This window comes from Syngnathus floridae, chromosome 12, assembly GCF_059516105.1.
Source record: "Syngnathus floridae isolate MCC-2025c chromosome 12, RoL_Sflo_1.0, whole genome shotgun sequence".
In the NCBI taxonomy this organism is placed as follows: Eukaryota; Metazoa; Chordata; class Actinopteri; order Syngnathiformes; family Syngnathidae; genus Syngnathus; species Syngnathus floridae.
Window position 1 is genome coordinate 2333397 of NC_142424.1, and position 17709 is coordinate 2351105.

At 42.6% G+C, this 17709-nt stretch overlaps 1 protein-coding gene across 3 annotated transcripts in view; it reads right to left on the reverse strand.

Annotated features, from left to right (window-relative positions):
* rxraa (retinoid X receptor, alpha a) overlaps window positions 1-17709 on the reverse strand; it is a 96780-nt gene that overhangs the window by 35028 nt on the left and 44043 nt on the right. For 2 of the 3 annotated variants that reach the window (XM_088391696.1, XM_088391694.1), the window contains exons 5-6: window positions 13272-13632; window positions 2488-2601 (exon numbers count right to left, since the gene is read on the reverse strand). In XM_088391696.1, coding sequence (XP_088247822.1) covers window positions 2488-2601; window positions 13272-13299 — 142 coding nt within the window. In that variant the 5' untranslated portion in view covers window positions 13300-13632. The remainder of the gene's footprint in view (window positions 1-2487; window positions 2602-13271; window positions 13633-17709) is intronic. The other variant, XM_088391695.1, reaches the window with a different exon arrangement.

Here is a 17709-nt window from a genome sequence, read left to right on the forward strand (position 1 = left end):
TGGAGGCCGCTTTAACTTCATGCAATCCTTCCCCCCTCGTGCAAGCCTCTCTTGGACGCCCACCCACCTTCCCCGAGCTCGGGTCTCTCAAACCCTGCTGTGTGGACCACAAGGTCTACGAAAACATGCTGCCTACTTCAGGAGGCTCTCCACAATGCCTCACTTGAAATTCATTTTTGTCTGGTCCTAGATAAATGTGAGATCCGAAATAATTGGGAAGATTTGAAACAAAGCGGGTCTGGTGTAAACATGAATGCGCTGCGTAATTGTTACTTATTCAACGCAAAGAAAGAGGAACGAGAAGAAAGCCGAATAGCGAAGACTCCAAGGCTAATGAAGGTAAAAAAGAGGAGCCGGTAATAATCATGTCCACCCGACCAAAGTCCCAGCCCCTTTTCTCTCCAGGCAGAATTGAGTCTGTCAGTCGGACCCTCCAAACAGGGACCATATGTGAATTCAGCCCTGGCAATCAGACTGCATTGTGAAGCAGGCGGCTGAGTTCATCAGGAAAAAATTAGCCTGCCGCTCTGCGGGCCTCTTTCCTATTGGCCGCTCGTGCGGCCCGCTCTGTTTGAGGGCACCCCAGACATTCCTGCGGATAATCTTTTCCATTCCTCCACTCCGCTCGATGAGGACAGACCCGATCGGAGTACAAGGCCGGCATTGTGAGCGCTTTCAAGAAGCCATGTTTTTATTGTCCTTTCTTTGACGCCATCCCTCTCGCTCACCTCATTCGACACAACTCCAGAAAGAAAGTGATTCATTTTTTCTGGCAGGATCATTCGATAACCGGCGATCCCCGTGTAGTGCAAAATCCCGTTTTTTTTTTTTTCTCACGGTTCCTTTCCAGTAAGTTTGTTTTTGAAGCGCCAAAATAATGTCAAACCTCTGAAACCAGAGCTTAGCCACATCAGTGTGCGGCCCGGAGTTCAGCAAATCGCCGCCGAATCCGGCTCTCGGGGCGAGAGCGATCCTTCCCAGAAACCTCCTGCTATCTTACCGCTACACGCCTCTCGCAGCAGCTTGTCATTGTGGTTAAAACGGGGCCACTGAAATGTTGAGATTGGAGCCCAATCACTCAAACTCAAATTTATAGAAACACTTTCCATAATTAGACCCGTGATTATTACAGGCTCGATAAAGTTCGGCCAACGGAGGGGTTCACCTCAGTTTCTTTACAAGCGGTTTCTCAATGAGAATCCCCCGAAACATATTTAACACGGCCAAATGCTGAGTGAAAAATGTAGCCATCGCTCCGAATGTAGAAATAGAAAACAAAGCTTGGGCTAGGAGGTGAACTCTTCACTGATCATGCTCAAACTTGTCCAGTAGCAAGCAGCTGTCGTGAAGAAGAGAAATAAAATATCCTCTTGACTTTTTAGGCTTCGCATTTGTAATTCAGGAGCCTGGTCCAGATCAAAGTGAGAAAGATAGAAAATGTGCGCGTTTGCTCTGGTTCGCTCAGGGTTCACATTTGCATTTCTAGCAATAGGAAAAAGCTTGAAATGGAGTCAAAGAGCAATTTTTGTAAATGAAAAATGCTGTCTGCTGGATTGAATATCCCGAGTTGATATTCTACAAGTGGTTTTAGCCACTTGTAGGATGGAAACATGTCTAAATGCTTCAGGGATTAGATTCGACATATTATGGATGTTGGCTATCCCATTTTTCATCTACTGGGCTTGTCATCTTGAATGAAATTCAACAGATGAGATAAGAAAAATGACAGCGCTTACATGATATGCAAGATATTGACACGGCGAGTCACAGGACATTGCATGACTTCACTGTGGAGTGATAAATGTGTCAGCAATAACTATGTTCAAAGCTGGAACGTCCTCAATGACTAGATGCAAAACAGACATTTGTGTTTGCCATGATGTCAGAGCGAGCACGCCGATGGTGATGACTGAAGTGCATTCAGGACGAGACCGTTTTCAGAGCACCTCTGTTAGCGCGTCAATCACGAGGCCTTCGCATGTAAACACGCTATAAATCATGCCAAGCAAGAACGGCGCTGTCTCCAAAACGGCCCCAAGGTAAACCTTTCGGGCAGGAGAAACACGCAACACTTTTCCACTTCCAGCCTAAAACACCCATTTAAAAGTTGATTTTATCATCTTATATTATCTGATTTAAAAAGTGATAAATGCAGATTGTATCTTCAGTATTTATATATTATTTATATATATAATATTTTTAATTACAAAAATAATTATATTTTAAAATGAATTATATGATTATCATTTTTACAATTATTTATAATATTTATAATTATATTAATATAATATTAATTATATTATGCTTTGAAAATGCTAAAAATATAATTTTTTATGTTGACAAATACATATTTTTTATTTACTGCCGGCCAATTTATCCCCAATCAACACATTTTAAGGTCATTCCTTATTTGTTTTTTCACCGAGGGCTTTTTCCTCTATTTTATCTAACCAGGTAGAACAGGTTGGTGGGGATGGACAACTTTACCTGAGGACAGGCGTCGTTGATGCAGGGAACACATACCGCTGAAACAAGAACATGCTTCGTTCGAGCGGCCTCGCTGCATCGGAGGAGCTAACGAGCACTGGGGCTTCAGGAACCCTGCGGAAAACAAAAAAGGACGATTATTACACCCACAAAAAGCATTCCACATGTGTATCGTAAATTACAGTAAGTACAGGGCATTACTTTGCAAGCCTTGAGCTAAATGATAAAAGAGATGTGCTGTCTTCAACATGTACGAGCCGGTTCAGCTCCGGCTGTCATCACCGGTTTAGCGGGTAAAGTACCGCCCGTGCATTAAATCTTATCTAAATCACAGCTCTGTCATGAACGCTATCGCTGCAACAGGTGAGAAAATGTTCAAGTAGCTGTCAAGATCGGTATGGTTGCTACACATCCAGTCATTAAAAGAGCTTCTTGGCATGGGATCATTAGACGGTACGTTTACCCGCATCAGCACGACCATGATTACAGAAATGCTTGATCTCTCTTTTTTTTTTTTTGCATTTCATTTCTAAGATCCTGTTAGCTTTAAAACTGCATGACAGAAACTTCCAGGGACAAGTTCTAGGAACTGCATATTCATAGATTTGACATGAATGTACATAGTCAATAATGATTTATCATGAACACATCAGTGAAATTGCTTTCAGATTTTACAAGACTCCACAAATTCTTTCAATGAAATCCAGTACACTTAGGCATTTATGAGAGTCGAAGGTATGGCAGTTTTGCTCTTGTAGTGATTGTTCTTCCGTGTTGCCAAGGAGATCAAGCCCAAGGTCAAAGTTCACCGGGGTCTTAATGTATCTCTGAGGTGCAATAAAAAAAAAAAACATTCCCTATATGGACTCCGGGGTAAAATATTCCGGTCGGGCTTAGAAGGACAGCAGAGCCATCAATCGCCACAGTTTTCAACTCGAATGTCATTGGACATGGTAGAGATTCCATAGCGAGCCTCTTTGTGACGAGACAACTTGTGAAAAAACAAGTTTGTCCTTCCTTTTGTGTGTCTTGTACAAGAGACTCGAGCGTTCTCCCACACTTACGCAATAGATTTTACTCGGAAGCAACCCTGAGATGGTTGGGAAATGAAATATTTTCAATGGTCTTTTATTTCACTTTGTGTTTGCAACTACACACAAAAAGCCTGTTTTCAGCCAGGCAAAACTCTTTAAAGTACCGTATTTTTCGGACTATAAGGCGCATCAGGTTATAAGATTGGGTCATAAAAATCTTTAGGCCATATCACACTCTCCTGTGGTAGAATTGGGAAACCTGACGGTCTCTTTAAGTCAAAGATATAGACGAGACATAATAAAGAAAAGCAGATGCCCAGACCTTGGTTTGAAGACACAATTGTCATCTTCAGACCAAAACAAATCACTTTCAAGATTGCGTTTCTCTTCACATTTGTTCCTGTTATTGAAATCTGCTCTGGCAATTAAAACCTACAAAGATTCATGGAATGACTTACTATTTTCGTGACGGTCTTGCAAGAGTTAAGGTGTGACACTTTTGAAACGACCACAATCACCTTTCTGCACCAACTTCTCTACAATGTTGGCTTTGAGTCATTCAAAGATACAAAGTAACGGAATTGGCAGTTGCCGTGGGGTGGCAAACTTTCCGCAGAAAACCGAACACCACCCATTAAACCGCAGCCTGAGGACTGTTATTACTGAGCAGAGCAGCTTAAAAAATACAATACACGCTAAGCGGACGGCAAAATGATTTATCCTCCGCGTTCATCACTAAGAAAATTTCATTGTGGGTAGATGAGGGTATACGTTGCAGGAAGAGAAACTCAAAGAGTGTACCAAACGAGGTCAGAGGGGAAGGAACAAAATGGGTCAGTTCAAAGTCTGCTTCCGCACATCACAACCTTTCTCGGGGGCAAATAAGCCAACGAGGGGGCGACTCGGCGGGCCCGCCGGCGCTCAGGCGAACGACTCTAATCAAATTTGGGTGATTGGACTCCCGAAAAAGCCACACGGGCACAAAGAAGCTGCTTTGATTCGGGAACAGACAAGAATGTTGAAATCAAGGGCGGTTCCTTGTCGAGAAAATATCAAGTCCTAGTCTAATGGATGGCCATTGGATATTTTCTTATAATCATCTTGCATTCAAAGTGATAACTAGCATCAAAAGTCATATTTTCTCTTTAAATATGCATTGCAATTAGTTTCGGCCTTCATCATAGAGGACGTTATGAAGCGATCAAAGAGAATTACCTCCAGCGAATCATGTTTGAAAATAAAGCTCGACTCGCACGGCGAGTGAGATGGAACACATTGGTGTCGAGATGCTCTGAGGTGAAAATGCTTTTGCGACCTGTGCCCGATTCATCTGCCTCATTCCCACCAGATGGTTCAGGAGCACGCTCGCTAAATGGGCTTTGCACGGCCAAGTTAGCATCTCTACAGGAGAACATATTCTTCCATTCATTAACCCCCCCACTGCTACTTTAGCACAGAACATCTCAAAATAACTTGTTGAAAATGTAAATAAATACAAAAGACCTAAGAACAGCACAACGAAGAATCTTCAATCTTGCCTTGGTAGAATATGTTCAAAAAATCTGACCCAGATTCATCAATCAAATTTGAATCATGCCTAATCCAACATGTACAACATCGTTGACCCATTCTGACAGTTTTCGTTCATATTCTCAAATAATTAAACTTTGTCCAAGTTTCTATCATAAATTCAGATTTTAATTATTTTATGTTTTGACAAATGAGAAAATCCAGACTATAAAAAAAAAAACGGCCAAACATGGTGACTCGCACATCACGGCAGTGAGAATCATACGTGATAGAAGTGGTACATAATTTAAAACATGAAACACAAACATCTGGTGCTGCACCTGTTTTACATCAACGTTCACTGAAAGCAAAGACAATCAAAAATTGAGTATGAGTCACATCACCAGCCGGATTAGAAAGAGTATATAAACCTCCTCTGCGGCTACAATTGCCTTTAATATGGATACATTAACTCCGAATGGGACTAAGAGGGTTCCAACGTGTAAAGCTCCATTAGAGAAAAATATCGTAATCATCTTGTCAAGGGTGTGAAATCTTAAAACTCAATGAAGGTATTTTAATGTCACGGTAAAATAAATACACAGCATTTCAGCTCCAACTTGGCTGCTTCGCTTATATTCAAAGTCCAGAATAAAAATGGCTGATAGTTAACAAAATAAAAATCAAAACAATCCGTCCAAAAAAATAGCCTGGAGAGCCATAAAATGCGCTACGTTATTCTTTTCACTTTCACAGACAGTTCAGGTTTTCTGTAGGTTACAGTATGACTCCAGAAATGTGTGCTCGTCAAGAATGAACACATACCACACATTCCGAGGGGTCAGCACGTCATCGAACCGAAGACTTTGCCAAGAAACCTGTTCGACCGAGTTTTCACAGCTTCTCTTGCAGGAAAACCTAGCCAAGTCAATGTACAGCACAATATTTTAAAAAAGAGCAATATTATATTTGTTTTTCAGAAAAAAATCATAGGACTAGCTGAAATGTCAGACCGGCAAAGGAATGTAGCACGTATTTTAAAGCAACAAGTTTTTATGGTAGGTTGAATGATGGATTGACCTGCAAGTCAAGGGAAGGGCATGACACCAAAAACATGAAAGTCAGCAGAAAACTGACGAGGTAAGCCCGGGAGTACTTAGCAGTGCTACAAAGTCTATTCTGAAACCGAAGCATTATAGTCTGAAAAATACGGAACGTGCCGAAAAACGTAGAGACGGAATATGGAGAAACAAATCAGTTTAAAAAAGTGAAAGGGCCAGAAAGAGAACGAAACGAGAGACAGGCAGAGGGAGGCAAACAAAACTAGGTCAAGTCACATGACTGGGATCGACTGCAGGCGGGATTAAATATCCTACAGCATGTGGTCATTTACACAACAAATGTAGATTTCATTTTATAAATTATTTCTCTTCCGCGGGGGATGAGGCTCAACATAACTAGTGTGATGCGTTACCGTATTCTGGTGGGATGTACGGCTTTTCAGTGAGCACAAAAAACGGGAGTATTAAAGACTAGAATGAGCCATTGCCTCTGAGACGTGAAACAAAGCAAAAGCCTTAGCGTGAAAAAGATCATAACAGGAGTGAACACACTGAGTGTGAGACAGCCTCAAAACAGAAGATTATAATAAGCGGAAAATATTCTGTCCATTTTCCTCCGTGATGGCGTAGGAGAGTAAAATGTTAAAAAAAGAGGAGGTTTGATTTTGGGGGGCTTAACGTATTTTCCGAACTACGAGGCGCACTTAAAATTCTTTAATTTTCTAAAAAAATCAACAATGCATCTTATAATCAGGTGCGCCTTATGTAGTATGTCGAAAATGTTTTTTAATTTCCTGATTTGTTCCCCTTAATATGCGGAAAGACAGTGAATGCTAGTTAGACAGTGAGCTAGCTGGCTAGCTAACCCAAACAGTAGAGTCATCCAGTATAGTGAGCAAAGTTACATCAAAGGTCAATTTTTGGCCACATCTGCCAAATTTCTGCCTTCCAAAAATTCAAATCTGAATCAATGCAATCCTTTCACTGCGATAGACTCCGAGTCAAGAGGTTAGTCCATTTTTCAGGTCACATCTTGCCGACTCCTTCCATCGAAATGTCACCGATGACATCAGTGCGTATTTACCTGCCAATGCTGCAAGAGGCACTGAGCCATTGTAGCATAGGGCAGATCCAAAAATACAAACGCTGCCTGGAGGGCTTAAATCTCTTAACTCAAATAACAATTACTGACCAAGCGAGACAAACTGTCAGATCGCTTTAGAGCTCAAGAATGGTGCGCCACTCAAAATATATGGTCCAAAACAACAATTGGATCAGAGAGATACACAGCTGGTCAAGTGGATGAGCGAGAGTGAGGTCACACAATAAACTGAAGGCACAAGGAAAATATCGCACATTGGTGGAGGGCCCACATCTGTGGACTTAGACAACAGAGAAGAAACCCAATCTGCATTTCTATCTCCTCCATCATGTCTGATCAGTGCCCTCTACCCAAGCAGCGGGCACGACGGTTCCCTGAGGGGCCCCGTCGTCAGTAAACGTCAGATCAGCCGGAGACCATCAGACATCTCCTTTTGATCTCACCACTCGCATTAGCATGTACCTCGATGCTCTCCCGCTTTGGCTTTCACTCAAAGCTACTTGCCCATCAGCAACACCAGGGAGCTCCTGAAGGGCTTCACCCAGGTAAGGCGGGAGGTGCTCGGAGCTTGTCGAAATCTTCATCGCTAATGAGCAGGCGGCGAGCGGAGAGAGAAGTGCTCCTGTGATCTCACGGCTGAGGTTCATCTGTGCCTCTGCATTTTCACCTTGGTCAAATAAGCTGTTAATATAATTTCACCATGTCTTAAAAATAAATATCTGACAGGTTATTTGATTTTGAAGAACTGCACCAGAAGTGTTTTTCATGCAAGGGTTTACTGTCTGTGGAAGGTGGGGAATTTTTCAAGTCTTCCCCCCCTCCATTTTTATGAGGGCTGGTGCTTGGCCCATGTCTGGAAAAGGTCTAAATTCACAGCCCAGTGCCACTTAATTAGCCGGGCCCTGGCTGGAGTTGGTCACATGGGTCCAATTTGAGTCACTATAAAGTCTGCATTGGCCCAACATGCATTTCAACGTGAATATTTACGTGCTTGCGGGATCAAGGTGCAAGACTTTGAAGAAAACCGGATTGGAGGGGTTGCAAAGGAAAAAACATAACCGAAAGGAGGGGACCCTAAAAATTCCAGGGAATTGTTCCAGATGTTGCACAAATATTGTGCTGAGGAAATCCAGATGTGTCCATCCCATTTATTCCTTTCACTCTTTCCTTTCACCAACACAAGAACCCCTCCTTCCTTCATTTCTCTGATTTGAAGTCAAGACTTGAATAGCCCCCCAGAGCAACTTAGCATGCACAAGGATCCTATTTTAAGGAGCGGCAACATAATACGCGCTCAGCTGATGAGGTGACTCGTATTCCTCTTCACAACAATTACCTCCCATGTAACGTTGGCCAGTCAATGAATTAAGTACCGAGGGAAGCTAAATAAAAACAGCTTCTGACTTCCGTTCGCAATCTCGCTTTCCTCCTCGGCCTCTTCGCTGTCATGTCTGGAGAGGCTGCCGCGCTCCCACAGAGCGTGACCCAGCCACAACCTCCCGACCTTGCCTCTTCCAGACAGCGTATTCAGCTTCTCAGCTGCTCCACAAGCATAACGTCATGACATGCATGCAAGCTCCAGAACTTCTCATGCAGGTGTCATCTTCATACATGTACAGTAGCAGTCTATTTTTTAAAACCAAGTTGCAATGATGCCAGTGTTTTTCTGGCCCCGCCCCTTGCACCTTCCTGAGCTGGAGAACATTCCTAAAACCAGGCGTACTTGGCAAGGTGTCTAACCATAGGTGACAAAAAAAAAAAAAACTCTGGATCACCGCTCAGACTGTGTGTCTATGTATAGGTGAGTGGAGGCCACACAGTCTGGGCGGATGTATGAACATGTTAGACCAGCAGGCGTCAAAAAAACAGTTCATCAGGTTTTCAGACTAAGCGTTGGAACAGACTCCATAAGGAGACTTTGTTAGCTCACGTTTTTTTTTGCTTGGCAATTTGTGAAATACACAAATAGGTTTTTGTTGCAGCAATAAGGTTGTTGTGAGAAGTTGAAGAACACTTTGCAAGAGAATAAAGATCAGGTTGAAATGAGATACACAGCGGTCTGAAGAACAAACGAGGCGAGCGCTGATGTGGAAACGTGATCTCTGTGTCGAAAGATGGTTTGAAACATTTTTGCTGAACGTGGCGGTGGATTCCGCGCAAGAAACGAGAACCATCGTGATTTACTGTACACTCAAAACATACAAACGCAACGTGATACTTTTCAGCTGTTGGATTTTTTTTTAAAGCAGGTGTTAGCAAGGTTTGAATAAAAAAAAATAAAAACTTATTAACTTCAAAACTAGCCTAGCTGTTATCATACCATCAAAAAAATCGATATACTAAGAATACATCGATATACAGAATATCAAATTATCAAAACATCTGGCAAGCTATATTATTTATATGTCACTTGATATGAAGTCATTCGACCAACTAAAGGCTTCAAACGTGATTCCGGAAGGCAAGAAACAGAAGTCGTCTTCACACATCCACGCAATCCAAGAGGGAGATTAGACACTTGTTTTTATTATCTAAAATATGCCAAGATGAGGAATGTGGAGGAGTAGAAAAGAGGAGAGGCTCCTGACAGCTACTGATTTGATGCTTTCTTGGCAGCATTTGAATGTCACAACACAACTAGATCATATTGTGCATTGGCTTTTTACACTTCTTTCTCACGTATGTGCTTGATGTCCCTTGTCGCTTTGGCTCATCTTCCAGTAAGAGAGGCGAGCACTGGCTCAAGAGGAGGGCGAGATGACCTTCCTCTCAATGCGAATTACGGGTGTGATCTGGTCAAATTCCCACAGAGACTGTGCTTCGACTTCAAAAGATTGTGCCGGACGCACCCTGAATACTGACAGTGCGAAGACGAGGCATGCAGACTCTCGAGGAGGCGAGAAATAAAAACCTCTACGTCCTCGGGTGACTGGTGAAAGAAAGCATTGAGAGCGCCCTCTAGAGGAGCCAAAAAATACAACTGGTTCATGAAGCGCATATGAAGCTTCGTTTTCCCCATCACTAAGATTCAGACTCTTTGCATGCTTCATTTGTTGACTGAGCTAACAGAACGAATTCTGTCACATCTGGACATTCTCCCAGAAGCTCTCTGGCTTGTCTATACAGTACATACATTTTGGGAAATTCCAGCCTTGTCAGACTCAGAGACCACAGTGTTTTTTTTTTCCCTTTACCGGAAAGGTACCAACAATTTTGACCGTGTGAATAAACTTGGTGCTGGGTGAAAAAAATAATGAAACACAGCAGCAAGGTTTCACTCATAGTAGCAACAACGACATCATCAAGGATGTAAAAATTATTGATTGTGTCTTTATTTCCACAACACCCGTGACGAATACAAAAAACAAATAAGGAAATCTGAGGTCCAAAAGAAGATGAAGCAAAACTTTTTAAAGTCTTGAAGCGCTTTAAACAACAGGCACGACGCTAAAGGCAAATTCCCCACATGATAGAACAGATGGGGAGCAAAGGTCAAAGTTTGAGGTGCAAAGTTCACCGCAAGTATTATCAATAAAGACCTCCTGTGAAGGCCAACTTTTTTTTTTTTGCACAAATAATTAACGAGCTTTTGAGTCGATCAGTGATTCTGCATCACCGACTCGTTCGACCGCTAAGCAAAGCGACGAGTGCCTAATTGAAATGGGCACATTGTCTTTATTTTTTTATTTTTCATTTAAATCGAAAGCCTCACGGGTGAAATTCAGACGTAGGGGTTTCAGGAGAGAGCTGTCACTTTAAACCATTAAGTCTTGCTATAAACCGCCCCCCCTCGCCCGCCCCAATAAAAATGACAGCTGCAGCCCTGTTCTCTCAAAAGGGAAGGGGGGGGGGGGGTAGACGAAGGCATCACATCAGGAACACAAAACTGGACGGCAATAAAAGACAAACTTGGCCAAATGCTTTGGGCGCTGTAATTCCATGCAACACACACACACACACACACTAACACACACCCCTCCCGGAAGACGGACACCCTCTCCCACTATTACCTTTGTTCCTGAGTTACAGCCAGAAAAGGAATGTCACACACACACAAATCTCACTTTCCCATCAAAGACTATGAACTTCATTGGGTTTTTTTTTTGGGGGGGGTCATGCATGTCTGAGTGTTTGTATGCCCCCCCCCAGTAAAAAGTAAAATAGCATCATACACAGTAGCTAATATTGTCGAGGGGAATTTGATTACAGACTAAAAGCCTCATTAGTCGGTGATAAAAGAAGTTTATGGGGAAGCGGGGACAGGCTGCCGTTTGGTAAGAAAGTGTTTTGTTTGGCACTGGCGAAGGACAAGGCTGATTGGTAAGATGACAGTGGAGGTGACCTTGAGCAATTTTGAGTCGTTTGAATCCGGGAGAAATTCGGTGAATGCATTGGTATGCACATTTTTTTCCCTTGTTCATTCACATTTCCATTTATTTTATTAAAGGAACTGTCAGGAGAGCCTTGAAAAAAACCTCTCAGACTTGATATTTGTGAACTTGCCATTTCAAAACGTCCGAATCCACTAATGCCGCGTGACAGATAATAACCAAATGAGCGGCTAATCAATACTCCCAAGGACTTAGAAGATAGCTGCTAATTAACAAATCACCCACCAAGTGGGACCTTTGATGGACCAAGTTGAAATAGAAATGGCGATATTAGCACAGGGCGGATAAGCACCGGAAAGCTGCTGATACAGCATGTGATGTATCTTGAGGGAAAATATGAGCGCCATCACGTTAATAATGGCATCAACCTCAGCTTGCTTTTAGACTACTTAGATATGCTGACAGGCATATCGATGGACTACTTTGATAAATTGAGTCCTTTTCCGTTCTGTGTGGACACTAGATACAATGTCCCTACAATAAAACAAAATAAGGGGGGGGGGGGCTGCAAAGCGTAACTGAAGAAGGCCGCCCCGAGTCCCACAAGTCCCGTGAATGTCCGTGACGCGTACAGGCGACTGATGATACGTGTCGAGCTGTAACACGATGCTTTCATGAAAGAGCAGCAGACAAAATAACACAGTCGGGCGTTCTGCTGCATCACCTCTACAGGGGACAAGGGTCACTTTGACAAGCGTACAGTAGCATACAGCTTTAATGATTTACAATGCAATGCGTGGAATCCTTCAAAGACACTGATGCAATACTTTATTTTAATATTTGAACGGTTGTATGATTTTACTTCTACGGGGACGATGCGTTCAAATCAGCTTGGATACTTGTAGAGTTTAAAGCTAATTCTTAACTCCAGTCCCCTGCTGGGCTCTTCCACAACACTGCATAATAAACTGTCAAGGCCGTCCCACACGATTTAAAAAAATGAATAATGCAATATCCCTTTCCACACAGAATCTCTGCCCTAAGAGTGAAGCAACTTTAAGTCGCACAAAACATTTTTTTAAATAATGTTATTATAACCTGGGTAATGTTTAAATTTTTTTAATAAAATTCCCAAAATTATTGTATTTTTTTTATTTTTTTTAGAAAACACGCAAACGCCGCAGCATCAAACTAAGCGTAGTGTTACGTAACACAGAACCCAAAATTAAAAGCGGACCCTGCCCACTGAGTTAAAAACTCTTGGGTGTTTCATAGTGACTAAAACACAAAGATTTGATATGAATCTTAATTTCTGTCATGATAATTAAAGTGCGAGAATAACAATTGTTTTCTTTTTGATATAAATAAACTTCATCCAAGAAGCGCACGCGAGAAGCGCGCACATCTTATCCCGAGCGACTCTGTCACTCAAAGCGGAATGTCATCAGCATTGGAGAGCGACTCTGTCATTTTTTCTTTTTTTGCCCCACAAAATACACATTTCACATATCCAGAAGAAAAAAAACAACGGTCATGCTCGAGTTCAAGGCGTGCGGACGCGCTTGGCAACTCGCTGTCATAAAAAAAGAGCGAGTGAGGAGGAAAAAAAAAAGCGAGAAACGAACACACGACAGAGGGGGGGGGGGGGGGGGGGGCAACATTTCAAGCAACCCCCCCCAAAAAATAAATCAAAATAAAAGATACGTGCATGCATTTGCAGAATAAACAATGCAATTTCCAAACTCACCCAATGACAAGAACGGTTTGGTTTCCATTTCTGTCTGGTGGGTTCGGTTAGCTCATGCCAGCTGAGACGGTCGTTCGGGACTTTTTCACCGGCGGCTCGAGTACACCGCACCAGGTGTTGTTGTTGTTCCTCTCCGGTGCTCCTCTTCGAGTTGATCGCTGCAAAAGTCAAATAGTCTCGTGCGATGTTGCGTTTCTACCTCGACTTGCTCACCCCGCCGCTGTACTCCTCTCTTCTGCCTCGCGTGTTCTCGACACAAGTCCAACTACTGGATCTGCACTGCAAAGGGACCCACGCAGGGGGTACTCCTACAGCCCAACATCACACTGCAGCGACGCCATGCGAAGCCTTTGCGTGAACCCTTAAATCGGGTAAAAAGAGTGAAAATCTTTCAGGGTGGGAGGGAAATGCATTTTACTGTTGATATTAAAAAAGATTCCACCGCAGTTTAAGTTTTCCTAACAACTCAGAGACTTCCAGCAGCTATTTCTTCTTCTCACTGCCTATCTGGTGTTATTTTAACCTGGTCACACATCTGTTGAACTAAAGTTGTGGGCTCACTGCATAGAAGTTGAGATGTTCCTGCATGTTGGAATCTTTGTGTGGAGATTCTGTATATTCTTTGTGGACTTGGAGAAGGTGTCCCTCAGGGAGTCCTGTTGGAGGTTCTCGGAGACTTTAATCCAATAGAGAACTTGTGTAATGATGGATTTTTTCTCTTTTTTTCTGAGTTTCTTATTTACAATTAAGACAGGAGTGTAGTGGCAATTGGGAAGTTCAGTAAAAAAAAAAAAATGTCTGGATTGTCCTGAACGACTGATTGGTCGAATCAATTGACGATTTGTTTTAATCGATTTTCTATTGTGAGGCATCTGAATTTGCAGAGCCGATTGTACTCGATGTAGCGAATCGTTCTATTTTTTTACCTCGAGGAAATCCACTTCATTAACTCGCTAATCTGCTAACACGGCATAAATATCTGAATTTATTCTGGATGCCAAAAAAGTTTGGGCAGATGCACACAACCTCCCGCCCCCTCCCCTCGGCAAAACCCTCAACAAGAAGCAGCATGTTGACTTTGCATAAATCTTCCTGCATTACACCACTGCCAACTCTCCACCACTTAACTCGCATTGTTCTGCTCCCTCCATACATTCCCACCACGACAGTTTTCTTCCTAATTTAAACCCCGTCCATCTCGCCCGGCATCTCCTGTCCTTTTAACGCAGCGGTTTGCCCACAGACAATAAAAACACTTATTGAATCCGAGAATTACAATTTGTAAACCGTGCCCCCCCTCCAAGACTAAAACCACCTCTGCTGTGCACGCAGAAGCAATGTAGGGCGTCCACGTGCCTCCTCCAGCCATCCGCCATTCCTTATGATGAGCATGCTGCTGTTAAGTTTGTACTGAGGCGTGATACATAATTAATGCAACGCACGGCACTCCAAAGATCAAAAGAAGGTTGTTTCAAAAAATATTTTAAAACCCTCATTCAAGGTGAGTGTCATTTTGGAAAACTCTTGGAAGCCTTTTCCCTTCATCCATCTTGAGAATTTTAAAAGTACCGCAATGTTTGCAATGTGATGTCAAGTGACACAAATGCTCATTAGAGTCGGGTGGGAGGGGCCAAATTTCTCCGCTGCGTAGCCTCGGGGGCTCTCCACTCTGTAATAGAAGACAGACGCAACCATTTTTTTTTCAAACCAGGTTCTCTCATCGACCCGCTAGCCCGAGCTATTTAATCCTCATCGTGCGTGATGATTAATAGCGCCCTGACCTTTCACCTCTATCCATAAATTCTCCAGGGGATGTTTTGGTGCTCCACAACACCCTTCTAACCGAGGTCTCCTGTCTGTGTTTAACTCTTATTGCATTTTATCTTTTACGCCGTTTCCTCTCTTGTCTTATTCCTCCACTTGGTCTTGAGCCTCGGGGGACGAGAGACCACCACTGTTACGGTTAACTCTGCTATGGTTGCTTTGACAGCCCCCCCCTCTCTCTGCCTCTCTTAAAGTGGGTGATAAATGAGACAAGGGCCTTTTGGTCTCCTTTGTACTTTGAGCATTCATGACAAGCTCATCCGTAAAAGTGATTATGGGCGTTTTGGTGGCAATGACAATGGTTTCCCATCCGGAGGAATGTACAGCAAAACACATGAGAGACTTTAAAAGCTGAAACGAATGTCTTGATTATCAGTCTAAAGTTTTGGCTTTTGGAAGTCAAAATAAAAAATACAATTAAAAAAAACACAATAAATTGAATAAATAATTAATTAATTGGACCAAACTAAAACGACCTTCCCAATATTTTTTATTCCAGCTCAATAAAAGTAACCAAAACAATTTTGGCTCATCAGGGATTGGTTGCAAAAATATGCAAATTTTTTAATTACAAAAAAGTCCCTTAAAAAAAAGCCAATATTTAACTCATTCACCGCCAATGACGAGAACAGACATCTCATATATATATATCTGCTGAACTGGCAATGAATGAGTTAACTGCCTTTATTATCACCATGCAAACATGGAGATCATTTAAAATTGCAGGTCAAGTGTTCCGTGTCAAAAAGAGAACCGAGGAGCATACAATCATGTGAGATCATTCGGGTGTTTGCTGAGGTGTTCAGCAATGTCCGCCCCGAGGGAAAGTCTTGATCGTCACAACGTTGGGTTCACATTCCTTAACCCCTGGGTCAGGGCTTTTGTCTGTGGATAACACTGAGGCAACTTCCTTTACGGAAGACACACTGGACACTGGAGGCAGGAAGAGGCGACCAAACAGAAGCACAAATGTTTCAACCAAAACGACTGGCGTTCAAATATTTTCACTACTTATCAATATTGAACATTACATCAGCGGGTATCAGGAGCGCACGCTGGCTTCAGAGCGGGGACTCGCGAGACAAAGACATGCATCATTCTTTAATATGGTATTAAAGTGAAATTGGCTACATTTGAAGAGACAGTGCAATAAATCTCATCAGTACTTGGAAGACTTTTATCGCCAAGGAGAGAATCGCCATCCTTGCAGAGTATATTTGGACTTACAAGTGAGTCCGGTATTATTGCATCATGATGGAATTGCTGATGCCAACAGACAAGGATGGTGAATTATTTGTGTAGAAAGAGGTGAAACGTTTTTTGGTGGGTGATAAATGGTGATAAATATAAAACATAAACAATCTGTCTCTATGTATTTAAAAAATAAACTATTGAACAAATTCATATTGACGTACCATTAAAGTAGTGTTGTGACTCCTCTACTCATAAATAAAGCTAGAATAACGCTCCAACTCTGCTGATGAAATATGTTGAACTCACGAACAGCAGACCAACTCCAAGGTTGAAAAGTTAAAAAAATGTTTAAAAAATATATAATGTGCATGCAGCGTGTTTATTCAACTGTGATTGTTGACTGTGATTGGCTGCTGTCCAATCCTTGGTTTATCGCATCTCTCGCCCAAAGTCCACCACGCTACATCCAGGAATAAGCAGGATTGTATGATAACGTGCCAAAAAATTATTATTTTCCCCGAAACTCAAGCAGTCAAATGAGGAACTCCAATACAAACTAAATGTTATTCCGCAACACATTCACTACCAATGACTCCTACAGATGTCAAACATCGATTTTAACAGTATAATAATAATAATCACTGCGGGAAATATAATCATACGTGATCCAAGTTCCTATATGACGCCGAACATGTGATTTCCTGCCACATACAGTACATACGTGAGGGAGCGCACCACTTTTGAACTTCAGCTGAGTAAACATTGCCCACTGAGGCCTTGTGTACACACTGTACACATTTAGCAAGAGGGGGCTCTCGTAGTCACGGCAAGGATGCGTGATTCAATCAGGTCAGAGTCCAAGCGGGCACAACCGGGGGTGGGTGGGGGATAACCTCTGGCAAACACATGAATGAAAGCGAGGATGCGCCGCTTAGATGATTCCACCCGGTGCAAACGTGTGCAAGGTTGCACGTTAAGCGATCCCCTGATTACCTATGAGGGAAATGGACTTAATGGTCCTTGAAAGAGACTGAGAGAGTCATTTCACGGGGAGGAACATGAGAGTGAAGAGGAGTCTTGTGATTTCCTCACTTTGGAACAAGGGGTGACAGTGGGAAGCGCGGTTCATAAAGAATAATTGATTCCAAAAAATGTGTTTGCTTGTCTCCTTGCTTTCAAATAAACAGCCATTTTCAAACGATCCTAAAGTTTCAATCCCGTCATCAACCCGCCCTTCCTTCTCACATGTCCTGCTAGCATAAGGCTGGACGTGTTTGTGTGTATGTCTGAGCCACACTCTCCATGTGATTTACGGTCCTTCTCACACTCCCCCTCTGTCTGTCTGCTGGTCAACCGCCATGGTGAAGGCGGATACAATAGCTGACTACTAAGCGTCATAAATCTGGACGCTTCCTACCAC